Source organism: Pteropus alecto, unplaced genomic scaffold (assembly GCF_000325575.1).
Source record: "Pteropus alecto unplaced genomic scaffold, ASM32557v1 scaffold143, whole genome shotgun sequence".
Classification (NCBI taxonomy): Eukaryota; Metazoa; Chordata; class Mammalia; order Chiroptera; family Pteropodidae; genus Pteropus; species Pteropus alecto.
In genome coordinates, this window is record NW_006434828.1 from 1009408 (window position 1) to 1025202 (window position 15795).

The 15795-nt window shown below is 56.1% G+C and overlaps 1 protein-coding gene across 5 annotated transcripts in view; it reads left to right on the plus strand.

The window, feature by feature from the left end:
* Nucleotides 1-6: 6 nt before the first annotated feature.
* Nucleotides 7-15795, plus strand: part of AGAP1 (ArfGAP with GTPase domain, ankyrin repeat and PH domain 1) — a 432072-nt gene continuing 416283 nt past the window's right edge. For all 5 annotated transcript variants that reach the window (XM_025045420.1, XM_025045422.1, XM_025045423.1 and 2 more), the window contains exon 1: nt 7-201. In XM_025045420.1, coding sequence (XP_024901188.1) covers nt 39-201 — 163 coding nt within the window. In that variant the 5' untranslated portion in view covers nt 7-38. The remainder of the gene's footprint in view (nt 202-15795) is intronic.

The following is a 15795-nucleotide window of genomic DNA, read 5'->3' on the forward strand; positions in this document are numbered from 1 at the left end:
GGCGGGGGGCGCGCGGCTCCGGGCGCCGCGCCTGCACCATGAACTACCAGCAGCAGCTGGCCAACTCGGCTGCCATCCGGGCCGAGATCCAGCGCTTCGAGTCCGTCCACCCCAACATCTACTCCATCTACGAGCTGCTGGAGCGCGTGGAGGAGCCGGCGCTGCAGAACCAGATCCGGGAGCACGTCATCGCCATCGAAGGTGAGGGCCGAGCCGCCGCGGGGTTTCTGGAAAGCGCGGGGGAGCGGGCACCCCCGGCGCGGTGCGCGCGCGCGCGTGTGCGTGCGTGTGTACACACGCGCCGGGCCGTGGCACGCGGCTGCCCCGCCGAGTGAGCACTGCGGTGCTGCTAACCCAGCAAGGCCCAGCGAGAACTCGGGAGGCCGCGGGGCTCTGTCAGGGGAGAAGGGCTGTCAGCGTTGATTCGGTAACGGGCAGTAGAGTCTCTCCTGGGAGACGGTGGCTAAATGCAGTCGTGTCCTGGGTCACGCGAGTGACCCAGCCCAGCCGAGGCCTGGGGGCAGCTGGAGGTTGGTGCCACCGGACCTGTGACAGGTTACGGGGCCAGGACCGAGCTTATGGCTGGACGTTGAAGACGTGTTTTGAGAAGTGCCGCTGCTGGGGTGTGTGTGGGGGGCGAGGCTCCCGCCAGCTTGTTTAGCGGGCGGGGCTGTCCCCCCTCAGTCTTTGCTCAGTTCTGGGGCACACTGGAGGCAGCTGAACCAGCCTAGGCAGAGGGAGTCAGTCCCCCTGCGGGCAGTGTTGTGTCCAGGGGCAGGCCAAAGGCTGGCCTCCATGGAGTGTTTTCTACAGAAAGCCCCAGGCCAGCTTAGAACCCTACCAGGAGGGCAGGGTGTCCTTCAGCCTCAGGGTCTCGCTTTCATGTGCCCGGAGGCCACCCGCCCTTCCAGCATGTCGGGCAAGGCCGTGACCCTGTGCGAAAGGAGCCGCAGAGTGGGCCTCTCCTGCGCCTGCGTTGCCCCTGGGTTCCTGGCGGCTCTTACTACGCTGCTGGGCGTCTGGATTGTCTTCTCGCTTTATCTGTGTGGTCTTGCCGAGAGTCACTTGGGGGACCAGGTGGGATGTAAACACAGAATGCGTTGTGAGCACCCTGGCCACGATCAGCCAGCAGTCTGTCCCCTCCCGTGGCTGTTGGCCAGTGACGTGAGAGGCCTGCAGGGTGGGTTGTAGGTAACGCATGACTGTCCTAATCAAAGGCCCGTAGGGCAGCTGTTGAGGAACACTGAGAACATTCCGAAGCCTGGCAGGAGTGTGTTGGAAAGCCCGGCCGTGGGCAGTCGCCCACCTCCGTCTGTGAGGGACAGTGCGCTGGCCACGGAAGGCTCTGCTTTGGCACCATGCCCCCGGCACTGCTAACCCCAGAGTGTCTCGCTTTGACGCTTGGCTGGTTAGGTGGAGAAGGTGGATGTCGTGCTGATCCTCTTGGCATTTGGCAGCCCGGTGACTTGAACAGTTGCCTGGCCAGGCTGCCGATTGGCCGGCCACATCCATAGGGGAATTGCTGATTCCCAGAGAGGATCGGAGCTGTCGGTGCACCAGGCCACCTTCTTGGCAATTTAAGACACTTCCAGATTCCTCGAGAGGCAGGGGCTCCGCTGTGCGTCTGGCGAGACGTGAGGTGCGGGGGGGTCATGGGACCTGCACACGCTGCTGATGGCCGGTGGCTTTGCAGAAAGTTCCTCTGGGGCCTGGCTCTGCTCTGGTGGCATCAGAGTGAGGGGCACTGTGCCTGTGTCGCTTGGCTCTCTGCAGCTCTGGCAGCGTCCATCCACAGGAGTCTGATGAAACACTTTGAAAGCCACTGCCAAGTATTGAATGCACCTGGCCGGGAGACGGTGTCGCTGTGCACAGGCTTCTCGCTGAGTGATTCATGCTGCGCCTCGTTCTCATTTCCCGTGCTCGAAGCCGAGCTCCGGGGTCTCGCACACTTCCAGCAAAGCAGTTTGACTTTCTAGCAAGAGGAAGTGGTTTCATTTTCTTCTTTTTTTAAAAAAAATATTGTGTGGTCCTTAGCTGATGGCTTTGGTAACTTGGTGGTGGGAGACTTTAGGTTCCTTCTTGGCTAGCATCCTTGTCATTTTTAATAAGACGCAGAATTAGTGAATGAATCCTGCTTGAGACTTTGACGATGTTATTATTTTTTCTGTTAGAAAGAGGAATATCGGTATTGTGTCGGAGTTGGTAATTTAATGAGTGTTAATAACCATTCAGATGTACTTCCGTTCCTTGCAGTATTATCAACAATATCACCTTTCATTTCTATGGGACTTTAGCAGAAATATGCTTGCGTTCATAATCTCATTGTGTGGCTGTACCAGCCCTGTGAGAGAATGGGAGCCAGCTTCATTATCCTCATTTGGTAGAAGATGAAGGTTCAGGGAGGGATAATGACCTCCCGAACATTTGGCTGAGGTCATTCAGAGTTTGGGCTGAACCAAAGGATCATTTGAATAGAGAGCCCGGCACTGCAGCCTCCCAGAGCAGCTCGCACTGCCCCTCGTAATGAAATGTAAGCTCATTTGTTATAATGAAATGTTCTCCCAGCCTGTGCCAGTTCTAAGAGATGGTTGTGATTTATGTCTACATTGTCGACGGTTTGGAATTGGGAGCATCATTCAGTTGTGTCAGGGCAGCATTGTTTCATAGAAGAGAACTGTGCAGAAACGGTTTTGCGCGGTTGTGTGGGGTGTGGGTTGTCTACTCATGTTGAATCTGAGTGTGTTGCCGTGGGCTGCCGAGGCTGCAGATGCATTCGGGGGAATCCAGTGGGGTGACCGAGCCTGCGCCGGGAGCATCAGTGACTCCAAGAAACGGATGCAGATCTGCCTCTGGGTGACCCTCGCAGGTTAGGATGTTACAGCTGCAAAAGGCAAAATGTTACTCTTTCTGAACTATAAAATATAAACGCTTCTTCTCGGGAAAGTATATGCACATCATAGCAAACGATTTAAAAATCCCTTGCCCCAGCAAGCAGAGAACACTGCATTTTAGAGGCTCTGCAGCTAGACTCCGCCCCCATGTGTACATATGCAAACTTGGAGTCATACTGAAAGCCTTGTGATTAGTATAACGCGAGCGCTTTTTAGTGTCGTGGAAAATTTCGAAGATATGATTTCTCATGTTGGCATACTGTTCCAGCATTTGGCTGTGCCATAATTTATTGAAAATTTCCCCGTTTCCTGGCACCTTCAAGAGTTTCTGCCGCTGGCGGGAGGAGTGGCCTCATCGAAGTTTGGCCACAGCTGGGTTTCACAGTGCTTCTGAGTGGGTCTGCATCCATAAATCTCTAATGAGATGGACACACGTATGTCTTTTAGTTGAAAGAGCTCGCCATGATTCCCAAATAAGAGCAGGTCTGTTTGTAGGCCTGGAAAATGCGATTTTGTTCTCAGTCTTATTTTAAAATGTTACCTTGCCAAAAAAAAAAATTTTTTTTTTTCCTTCCCAAGATCTTTATTGCAGACTTTGGCTGATTTATTCCCCCCGCCCCCGCCCGCCCCCCAAAGCCTCTGGATTTTGTGGAAACATTGCCCATGGTTTTCAGATTTACCTGATCAGACTTCTTGGGTGTCCCACTGGGGTGCGGCATGCTTTGAAATGTAGCCCCACAGCACGAGTCGCCTCCATGCCAGCAAAGAGCCGGGGAGCTGCCCACCTCCAGTGTGGACAGCTTGGCTAGGTTTTCCCCCTGCGGCTCTCCTTTAAAAAGCCAGTCTGGGGTTGGTGGGTTTGAGGTAATTGAGTCAACTGCCTTTCTTGTTAAATAAAGCTTGTTCTTCTTCAAGGGGTAAAGCCCCTGTTAGCAGTTGCATCTTGTAATTCACTTGGCAGCAGCAGGACTGTGATGCCAGTGATGACCCAGCCAGGTCAGTCAGCCAGGGCAGCGCTTGAGGCCCCAACCAGCTTTTATGCCAACACCCCCACCAGGGGCAGGTCGGCAGGAACCACGCTGCCCACCAGTGGTTTGTGTGGCTTCCTCTGCAGGCCCCAGAGAGGTTGTGCTGGCCAGGCCCCAGGTAAGGGTGGTTTTACAGGGGTTTCCAGGTCTGGGGCCCCGCATTTGGGGGACCCGGGAAGAAGGGGCGGGGTGATGCCATGATACAGCTCTTTTATTCAGTGCTCAGCAGAGTGCTGTGGGCATCATCTCAGTTTATCCTGTGTCCATCTTGTGATGTAGATGCCACCGCTGAGGACCAGAACGTGTCGGGGGCTTGCCGGGGAGAGGTGGGCTGGGTCGATTTGGCCTCCGCAATGGCTGTCCAGCTCCTTCTGAGAGCATTGGCACTTGTGGTTATTCAGAGTCTCTCCAGGCCCCAGGTGGAAGCCATCTCAAGCACGTGTCCGCTTTGCACGAGACGAGGCGGGTACGGGAATGCCGCCTTCCCTGTGCGGTCAGCACTGTGTAAGCGTTTGTTCTCATGTAGAACTGCGTTTAACGTGGTCGTTGCAGGTGTACGTGTTTAGGGGATAAATACCTTCTTCCTGCCATGGATGAGCACAAGTTTTCATTGCCACTATCGACGAATTTGTGATCTTTCAGGTTTAATCAAAGTTGCAGGTGTGAGGCCTTTTAGTCGTTGATGTAAATGTCACAGTCTCCTTAAAATTTGCACTTGGCTGATCATCACTTCCAGGGGAAATCTCATACGTCACCATCACAGCCCTGGTGTCCCCTCTGGCCTGAGTGGTGTCAGCGTCTTTCCCGCCTCTCCCAGTCGCGCCCGAGGCCTCGGCTTCCTTCGCTTCGTGTCCTGACACTGCTCCAGCCTGAAAGACTAGGAGCCCTTTGAGGGCAGAAATCGGGCTGTGTCCGCTTTTGCTCTCCTCAGCGATTTGACGGTGCGCGTCCGGCCCCGGGAGGGTGCCCGGGCGTCGTTTGCTGGCGGTGGACTTGCCAGAGGAGCTAATGTTTACTCCGGAGTTTGGGTCTTTTTGCTCCTCGTGGGTAATGTAAACAGCATTTTTTCTCCGGCGGGAGGGCGGGCGTCTTGAAACTCGTCACAGAGCACGGGCGTTAACCTGGGCACCTTTCGGATCTGGCGGGTTAGCTCGGGTGGGAACTAAATGCCATGTGGTGATGGGGGTGGAAATGAGATGTTTTTAGTGTACGCAGCGGAAGAAAATGATCTCCTTGCTGAATCCGGCGGTTTTTTCAACGCGACCGGGTGCAGAAGGTTGGCGTTTCTGTGTGTTGGGTGTGAGGTTCAGACATGTGGGATCAGCGTCATCAGGAGAGACAGATGAGTGACAGACTGGGCGTCTGACACGTGCAGTCTGTTCAGTGTCACATTGAGACCCCTGGTTCCCAAAGTCAGGTGTGCAGTCGCGTCAGCTGGAGGCCTCGGAGCCTCTCGGGTGTCCGGTTCTGTAAGCTGAGCGGGGCCGAAAATGGGCCTCGCGGACACGTTTCCGGAGGCCACCCGGCTGCGGAACCGGGGACCGCGCCTCGAAGCGTTGCCGTGGATGGCGGGAGCGTCTCCTGTGGGCCGGTGCTCCGACGACACTCACCCTTCCATGCAGAGAGGACCTCCTGTCACCTCCCTGCAGGTTATGGGGTGGGGTGCGTTGCTTAGGGGCACAGGGTTTAAACGTAGGAGAGCAAGGGTTTAAACCCAGGTCACACTCTGGTTCAAGTCCGGTCCAGGCGATGCCGAGCGCCCTGAGGGAGGTGGGCAGGTGGGTGGGGGATGGACATGGCCAAGGAGACGCCAGAGGGAGGTAGGACCAGGACCGGCTGAGGTCCCATTTCCTTCTAAGTCCCGGTCTGGTTCTGTGGACCTTCTCTCGTCTTTCGGAGAGGCTTGATTTTTAGCGGAGTCTCCTGTATTTTCAGAATGCTCCCGTAGAATAGTTTGGCGGACGATGCATTTTGCTGACTCCTGTTTCAGAGTGAAGAGCACGTCTGTGAGCGGGAGGTGTGCGTTTTCAGCAGCGTGCAAGGGCTGTTGGGGGCCTGAAGGAAGTGACTCAGGAGGGAGAAGCAGCTCCAGCAGCTGCAGGAACCTGCAGAACAGAACTGCAGCCCTGTGACTGCACCTCTGTGTTTTGTCCAAACCAGACTTTTTATTTGCTTGGGACTAACATGCCTTATTTCGCAGCCTCCTTGTTGTCCCCTGTACCCTGCAGGTGTTTATAGGTTGTGGGTCTGACTGGCTTGTTTTCACTACCGATGCGGTCTTGTCTCGCCTTTCTCAACATCCAGACAAACCCAAACCCGTGCACCCCACCCCCACCCCACGCCCTTCCCAGCACACCGGATCCTTCGGGTCTTTCCCCCAAGTGATTGAGTTTGGCAAAGCGGATCAGGCTTAGTTATTTCTAAAGCCCAGGGTTCGGGGTTCTGATCTGGCCCTTGGCTGCATAATTCCTTCCCTTCATTAAATGCGTCTCTCTGAGAAGCAGAATGCGCTGTGCAGACGGCGGTCTCTAATCTCCGTGGCATCTGTTTTTTTGCATGGGATCCCAGCAAGGCTTCGTGCGGGCTGTGGTGAGCTGGCCTTCCAGGGGCTCTGAGGGGGTCGGTGTTGGGGAGGCCTTGTGACCCTATTTTATAGTGTGGGAAGCCTGCACACAGGGCTGTGTGTGGGTGACTTTTCCCAGACTCAGCGGTGACCCTTCCAGGGGCAGGGCTGGCTCAGTAGTTTGGGTCCAGTCCCTCCCTCTTCTGGTGGTCCTCACTCACAACTGATCAGGGCCAGAAGGGGGTGTCTTGGTTGTGTGTGTGTGTGTGTGTGTGTGTGTGTGTGTGTGTATGGGGGGGTGGGGGGGGGCTAGGCAGGGACGGAGAGCGTGGGGGGGTGCTAGGCAGGGAAGGAGAGCAGATACCTAGCAGAAGAGGTTGTTAACGGACCCTGCGAATAACCAGCCAAATAAGCTCCTCTGTGTGCGAGGCTCAGATTTTCCATAAAGAGCAGACTAAATATAGGCCGGAGGGTGGGGACCAGGGCCCAAGAGGGGGCTGTCATCGCTCCGGTATTGTTTCTTCCACTGGTTATCAGAACTTGCCACCGGCCAGGAACAGGTGGCCACCCCGAGCTCCCCGGGAACAGATTGGTGTTTTGTTTAACCAGGGGCTCATTTGCAAATTTCACACTTCTCCTGCTGTGTGACGGGGACTGTCTTTTTTGGGCTGCAGTGTTGGAGTATTTGTACAGTGTTTCTACACAAGCAACTGTCTAATCTTTAAAACTGCCCATGCCGTCTGGTTGTCATTAGCATGGTTAGAAGCTGCCTTTTTTTTTTTTTTTTTTTTTAAAGGGTGGGAAACACTTTTCATGGCTCTGGGAGAAGAATTCCATGTAATTCTCGGCCGTGCTCACAAGCGATTTCTGTCTGGTCTTAGAAACGTCAACACTCAGCAGGCTCTCACAGATGCAGCCGTGTCGATTCCGGCTTAGGACGGGGCTTCGCCAAAAGCACTGTCCCCATCTTCTCAGAGGATGGTCCTGGAGAACAGTATCCTAGCAGAGGAAGTGAATTTAGTTTTATTTCAGTGTGTTTTGGTTAATATGGACATACTGACAGTTTTGAGGGTCCTCGAAGGGATTAGAAGTTTTTCTATTTCTGTTTTCAAACGAATTCCTGCAACGAAACGGCAAGACCACCTTGTATTCTGAGTTCTTTTTCTTCTTGCCTGTCCTCCCTCTGGGGGCAGGTGGCGTGGCCTTCACGAGATTCGGGGTTAAGGTAAGCTGATTTGCCAGCTTTTGTGATGCTGTAGAAACCGATTGCCCTGAAATTCTACTGTTTGTGTTTCCAGCTGCTTTTGAGGGGAAAATCGGTGTATTTTCCAGGGAGTGGGGTGCTTCCGGAAGCCCGCCCAGCCTTGTTGCTTTCTAAGATCCGGGGTGCTGCTGTGGGCAGGGATTCCAGTCTCCTGTCCTAACACGGTTCCCGTTCGTGCAGGCCGGTGAACCTGGTTACAGACAAACAGACAGACAGACAGACAGACAGACAAGAGCATTGTTTCAGTTTTGTCTTTGACCATCAAGCCTGGGTCTCTCACTTTCTCTGTGTTTTTATTTGGAGTCTGAGATTGGTAGGATTGAGACCACCTCAAACTCGCTCACTTTTTTGAACCCTTTTTTTTTGGACATATAACTTACAGAAGGGGAGGCAGACTGACCGCTGTGTGCAACCGGAATCCAGATCAGGGACCAGGAGGTGGCCGGCGCGGGGCGGACCCACCACGCTGTGCGCCCGTAGAGACGGCCGCCTTGTCGGTGGCATTTGGGTAGTCCCCGTGTGGGGCTGCTATGAATGGCGTGGCTGGGTGTGGTCTCTCAGGTGCCTTTTGTGGTGCCCCGGTGTCCCCGTTCCCGTGGGGTGTCTGCCTGGGGGTGGAGTGCTGTGTCTGTTAACCTTTTCTTCCCCGGCCGGACGCCACCATCCTGAAACCACACTGCCGGCGGAGGGCCCATCCCTGTCTGCGGAGACCTTCACTGCTGCTCACGGCCCAGTCCCCACCCTCGGGGTGCCGCCCCCTCCCCCTTCCGTTTACATTCTCTTTGTCGCTTGTTCACAAACAGGTGTTTCAGTGGCTGATACAGTTCCCGCACTGCCTTAGATGCTGGCTTTTTAAATTCGGGATTTTCTGCAGACTGTTAATTCCTTGTTGGCTGAGTAATTACAGCTCTATAAGACGGAGCTGGGTGAGCGAATTCCTTCACCAGGAAGTGCTTTCCTTTAAGATGCGGACAGTGCCTTTCCCGGGTCTGGCAGCCCGTCCTGCTCCCCTGGTTCCTGGCAGACGTCCGAGGCAGTCGGGGTGCTCTCCCTGGCGGGGCCCAGAGGCACCCAGAGTCCGCCTCGCCACCTGGGGCCCAGGTTTTAGGGAACCTCTGGATCTGGGTTGGTAGCTGAAAGGGAGCTCATTTGCTACTTTTGGTGTGAACTGCTCTGTGGCCTTAATAGTTACCTGTTTTTACTGTTCCTTTTCTGCTGTTTGTAGCAGTTAGAAAAGCTAAGTGTTGCCACCTCTGCTGTTCTCAGGGGGTTATTCCCTTTGTCCCATTCTCCAGCCTCCTGGGAGCTGCCCATCCCCCTCCACAAAGGCCGGGCTTGCAGAGCCCAGACCAGGAGCTCATAAGGACCCCAGGATAAGGATGGGGGGTGGTGTGTGCCTGTGAACTCCTCGAGTGGCTCTGCAAATGCAAATATTTATTTTGAGGGATGGGGGTGGCGGACGGTGTTTATCTTTACTTTGTTTAGTATGGGAAGTGGCTAATGTGAGAATCAGAAGGCAAGATGTTATCTGGTCGCTACAATGGGCAGAGCCGGGAGTTTGGGGGGGGGCGTTAGGCAGATGTGGGGAGCTGAGCCCTGCCCCCAGCGCCCTTCAGACCTAGCCCTGGGGGCCACAGCAGCACACTGAGCCTGGTGGTGTGGGAGAGGGAGGTGGCAAGCGGGGACTGGGGCTTACACTGGGGGGCAGGGCAGGAATCAGGCCGAGGGCGGCTTTTCAGGCCGGGGATAACGGAGTGGAGCGTCCAGTCTGCAGAGAACTGGGGGTGGGGGTGGGGGGGACCGGGGACGACAAGGCCTGTGAGCCCCTGAGAGCGGCTGTGAGCGCTTCGATTGTGCAGTGGCGAACTATCGATCATGGATATTCCCTTAGGGACAGCATTGCCATCAGGGTAGGAACCGTGCTGGTGACTGGGGCTGTGGGAGTGGGGAGTGGCGGGGTGGGGGTTCCAGTCAGAGCCGTCGTAAGGGAAAGGTGGGGCCTGGGCAGGGGAATGGGAAAGCAGAGACACGCCCCGAAAGGTGTACACAGAGGCGCAGGCCTGAGGCCGCCTGCGAGTCTCAGGGCAGGGGGGAGGGGAGGGACCGAGGTCAGCTCCTGGGCACGTGGGGGCAGTTCATCGTTAGGTACCCCAGGATCGGGTGGAAGGGAGGTGCTGAGCCATACGTGGCGGCGACCCGGGATTTGTGGAGGTGGGCCCTGTCTCTGCGGGGTGGGCTCGGATGTGCGGGTTCAGGCGTCTCCCCGTCTGTCACACGGGCTGAGAAGCAGGCGTCTGGACTGTACTGCAGCCCCTTCCTCCTCTGTAGATTCTCTAATGGGTGTCTGAGGCATACGCACGTCTCGGGAGTGTGGCTGCTGCGCATCGCTCTTCAGGAGCCGGATCCTCAGGACAGGTATGATGAGCTTCTGCTCACAGGCTGGGCAGCATGGCCCCTGAGGGCCCGTTTGTCTAGCCAGGTGGTCTCCAGGCTAACTGCCTTTTTTGGAGCCAGTCAGAGCACGTGCCACGTGATGCTCGATTGACGTATCCACCTGTAGCCCTGTGTTTGTAACTGTAGTTATCTGTTTCTCTGTCAGGTGTGTGTATTTTTCACCAGATGGCTTTAATTCATGGGCTGGCAGAGCCGAGGGCCGGACTGCGGAGGTGACAGGGCACTTGCTATGTAAGGATGGGGCCGGTCCGTACTGCGGGCAGGTGCGCTTTGCTAGGAGAGCAGAGGGTGAGCCACGGAAGGGCCTTGGGGCTTCTGGAGGAAGCCTTGTTCGAGCCCCAGGAGATGAGAAGCTGATGACGTGGCGGGGAGGGGGGGTCGTTGACAGGCGCCATGTCTTCCTGCCTCAGCAAGGGGGCCTTGGGGGACTCTCATCTCTGCCCGAGAAATCCCGCCGTCGTCACACACAAAAGTCCGTTTCCAGTTTTCACTAAGAATATTTTGTTTTTAACCAGATCTTATGGTCATCTTATGCTGGGGAATAACAGAATTATGTATGTATCTCCTCTGCCCACAATCTAAACCTTAAGCCCTGCTCCCCAGCCCCCAAAGCCCAGCCACGCTCCCTAAACTCACAGCTCACTAGGAGAGGCCCGAGTGACGTTCACACCGTGGGCAGTGGGTTTTGTGGGTCTCTGGAGTCTTCGAGGCCCGTTCTGGACGGCGAGGCAGGTCTGGACGTTACGGTGGTGCTGCTTTTCCTGGAAGCGGCTCGGAGTCCCGTGCTTCGATGAGGAGCCCGTGTTTCTTCGAGGATCCCCGCTTCTGCTGGAGTGGGGGATGCAGCCTGAGTGGCGCGCTGCAGGCCGCCCTCTTGGGGATCAGTCTGGGAGGGCCGCTCTCTCGTTCGTCTGGGAAGACCGAGCTCCCCGCCACTCAGTGGCAGAAACGGGGGCGCTCTGAGTCGGGTGACAGCCGACTGCTCCCCTGAGCCGATGGAGCCCTCTCCTACCTGCGGACTTCGGGTACCCACAACGGGTCTGCCCAGGGGAAGGGGCGTTTTGCAGTATAGGGTCTGGGATTCGTGTGAGCAAGACGATTTTCTACTGAAAGAGATGAAATTTGGTTCCAGCTCAAGGAGGATCCCTTTTTCTCAACATGTTCTGATAAAATTTTCAAACATAGGGAAGAGTCGAAAGGACGTTCAGGGTGAACCCCTGCACCCCGTCGCCTTGATTCTCCACCCGGCGGTGTTTTGTGCCCCCCGCCCCCCCGAGGGTGGTTCAGCCACGTCTTCCGTCGGCTGCACGAGGCTTTTCCAGGCTGGTCGGACTTGGGCGTGGGGGCTGGCGGGTTTCTGAAGCAGCGTCGTGGCGTCCGATTCTGGGTGCGGTGTTGATGCAGTGGGGACCAGGCGCCCGCTGAGTGCCGCTCGACCGCGAGGGCGGCTCATTCTGCGGGGAAGTTGGTGGACTGGACTTCGGAGGACAGAGTCTGTCACCTTACTCTTGCTACGGCTCACTCAGGCGTGAAGGGAGACTTTGGCCTGCGCTCTGAGCAGAGTAATGTGGTGGGTGGGTGTTCGGGAAGGGCGCCCACTGCTTGGGTCTCGGTGGTTTGGGGAGTGAGCAGCATAAGGTCCCCTGTGTCCCAGGACTTTGATTTGATGAGCGGCTGATGTATTGATGCGTTTTCTTGTTGGCTGATGTGTTGATACGTGTTCTTGTTGGAACATGTTACGCCATGACTGCCTTCAGGAAGCAGAGTGACGTCATAGATAGTCACAGCCCTGATGATGCTGTGTGTCTTGCAGGGGACAGACAACCCTAGCCGGGGATCTGGGACAGGCTCCTGCCTCTGTGACTTCCATGGACCCTTCAGAAAGTACATGTGTCCCTTCGGGCCTCAGTTTCAGAAGCCAGAACCCACGGGGTTAGACTTTGAGCGCAAGGTCCCTCCTGTCTCCAAAGTGACTGCCATCACGCCATCCGTCGCTCCTCGGTCCCTGAACTGACTTGGTCTGGCGGAGGTGCGTTTGGGGAGGGAGGGAGAGAAGGAGAAGTCTTGGTCAAATGAGGACAGATTGCTCCAGGGCATTGTGCTGAACTGGTTCCCCCACTGTCCTCTCCCCAAACAAACAGTGCGGGTCCGCTCGCTGGAGTAAAATCGTGTGTGCGTCAACGATGACTCAGCAGTGCACATGCGTCGAAGGCCTCGTTATAGCGCCTGGGCGTGTGCAGGGTCTGGAAGGAGCCTCTGCGTGTTCTCGTCCCCCAGACTTAGCAGCGACAATAAAAGGCAGGTGCGGAACTGTCTGTAACCCTGCGAAGGTGTGTCATTGTAGAGCTCGTGGCAGATGCTGGAGGGCATACTGAGGACTCCTCCATACATGGGGGCGGCTGCTGGAAGGTGTAATGGCAGACTCTGGAAGTCTAGCTCAGCTGTCAGTCATGCGTTTTAGGGCGGAGCCTCTAAAACGACTCAGATACAGGCCGACCTGGGAGGCCAGTCACAGGGATTCCTGTCACTGTGGTATTAATTAGATCCAAGTTCTGATTAGATCCAAGTTCCTTTTTTCCAGACTGGACCCACACGGGGCAAGTCTTCTGGGTTGTCCTTGTGCCAGCGATGACGTCACAGTGGGCTCACAGCCTCCTCTTCATCTTACCCCCCGCAGCTCTCTCCACATCCTGTCCGGGGCTGGCCTATGACCGTACAGCCTTTTAGGGGGACTGAGTCAGCAGATTCCTTCCCCAGATCATCTCTCACAGTCTTCGCCACAGCTCTGCGCTCTGTCACAGGGAGCATCTCCCGGACGCACCCAGGCCAGGCTGGCAGGTCCGGCTGCGTGTCCTGCCGGGCTCAGGCCGGCTTGGCTCACAGCTCGCCTTCCCTCCTACGCCACATTTCCATTTGAATGAGCCAGGGGGTCTGAAATCCCGAAGCCCTGGCATTGAATTTCCATTTTGTCGGATCCACGCTTCGAAGTCCAAGCAGGCTTTTAGGTGAGGGGAATTTATGTCAAAATGTATTTCAGTTGTCACCTCTTTAAATGCCACTAGGGGTTGAGTTTCGAAAAGGTTGGTGGCTCCGAGAGTCCTCCCCTTTTTCCCACACTCACTCTCTCAGGCTCACCTCCCTTCCCCCCACAGTTGGGAGAAGCTTAACGTTTGCACCTGTCACGTACGGATGAGACGGGATTCTCGTTCTGACGGCGTAGTTCGTAAAGCATGCTGCGGCCCCACACGCGTGTCGTCGTGATGGGGGGAGCTTTCGGGCGACCCGCAGGGAGCTTTCGGGCGACCCTCCCAACAGCAGGCAGCCAGAATTCTCCGTATCGCTTGACTCCACGTATTATAAAAGGCTCCTTGTTCCTGAGGCCTCGTCTTAAACGCCATTTCCCCCGGGACCCAGGGATGTCAGCCTTGGCCGCCTCTCCTGGTGGGACTCCCTGCTCCTTGCCCACCCACAGCCCCCTTCTGCCACGTCTCTCTCCCTGGTAGAGCCTCGCTGCGATTTATAATGAGGTGCGTGCCCGCGTCTGGATGCGTTTGGACGTCTTTCCCCCTGAGGGCAGGAGCACACAGCTTTTCTGTCTTGCCCCTATAGCAGCAGCCTTAGCAGTCGCGTGTTTTTGGGGGTGGAGGGTGAGGGGCGGGGTGGACACACGGGTGGACCGTCTTGGTGGGGGTTATACCTTCTGGTGCTGCAGAATTGTCCATCCTGCTGCAAACACACGTCGATTCTCCCGACAAGCCCCGGCTGAGAATTCTGGGGGAAGGCATCGTGCACGGCCACTTGGCGGTGAACTTTTCCAGAAACGTGTGATGGGAAGACGCATTTTCCATGGTTACCGTTCCCCGGCTTTTGTTGCATAACTCCTGTTCGAATCAGATACAGCATTTTCAAAGCTTGGGTCTCGTCTGATCTCGGAAGCTAAGCAGGGTCTGGCCTGGTGAGTACTTGGATGGGAGACCACCTAGGAAGACCAGGTGCTGTAGGCGTAAAAAATGAAAAACAAGGGATTATAATCTGTGAGGTCAACCAAGGGTTGTCTCGCCTAAAAAACATTAAAGAAAAGCTTGGGTTTCAGTATTAAAACACACACGTCACTTAAACTGTGATGACTGCAGTGCTGCCTTTTGGGGGCTTTCTGGCCGTAAAACAGGACCTTTAATCAGAAAGTTGAGTGTATTTGACCCAGAGCTTCTCTGTTGGTTTGAAAATATAATGTCACTGGGAACATTCTTGGTTGGGAGCTGTCAGAAGCTGCGTGCCTGTGAGCAGCGCCACTGAGACCCGAAGCCCCCAGTGGAAGCCACGCCCTCACTCAGCATCCCCTGGCCCAGACCCACGCTGACCTTCAGTTCCGCAGAGATGGGCAGGCGTGAGGGCTGGGGGTGCACGGGGAGCCGGGCGGACGGGGCTCGTGAGACAGAGGCCCCAGCCGCCTGCTTGTGAGGCTCGCCGGAGCCTGTTCCTTTCTTGCTTTCCCGTCTGCGTGCATTGTGATCTCGGCGAGACCCCAGCCTTTCTCCCGAGCGTGAAGGCGGCGGGAGCAGAGACTCGCCGAGTCTCTCCCTGCAGCCCCTGGGCAGCCAGGTCCCTCTCTCGGGCTGGGCCGGGTCCTTCCTCAGACCTCTCTGCTCTCACTGGGGGGTCTTTTGCCCTAACGCGGTGGTTTTTATGCCGAGTCTGGACCTGGGGGGCACCTGTGAAGCACTTGTCCGGATCTGTCACTTAGGGTGGCCCTTTGTGCCAGGCCCAGCCCTCAACGCCCCCCAGCTAAGGAGCGAAGCACCCTCCTCCCCGCTGGGGTTCCGTTTCAGATTTGAGTTACGAATTTGTTTTTGGGAAGAGTAGACGTGGACAGCTACTTAAAAATGCCACGTGCTGTGAGGACAGCTGTAGAGGCCAGCGTGAGGCCGTGGGTGGCGGTGGGGTGTGCCGGCTGAGGGGTGTGGTCACCGGGCAGGCGCGGGTTTGCCGTGTAAGTGACACCGTTGCCTGGAGGCATCTCCGACAGCTGCTCCGGATTCCAGAAATTTCTATTTAACATTTCATGAACACCCTCCTAGACTCTTCCCTTTTCTTGACAAAATGGTAATTGCACCAACTGTTTATTAAGTGTGCGCCTTCTTAGGGACCCTGTGCGAAGGGCTTAATATGCTTTGTGTCATTTCAGCCTGGTCACCCCAGGACCGAGGAGGTAGAACCCCCATTTCAAGAGCTAGAGTTTAAAGCCTTGCCGGAACCTACCCACACCTGGAGTGGATTCAGACTGAGCCAGGATTCAAACTCAGGACTCACTGGCCACGCAGTTATGACCTTTATTAACAAAGCAGAAAGGGAACCTCTCAGATCAGCCCAGGGGCTGCAGAGCTGTGGGGAAATTCTGTTACCTGCACCCCTCCTGCAGGTTCCGACCTGTGACTCGAAGCTCATGGTCGCACTTAGCCCTGGACTCGCTGAGGCTGTAAAGGTCAGAGCGGCTGAGGGGTGGTGGCCCCGGAACGCGGACGGGGGTTTGCTTGCACGAGGAGGAGGCGGCGCAGGGGCAGGTCCACATCTGGGGGGCGCGAGCATTTCCACGCA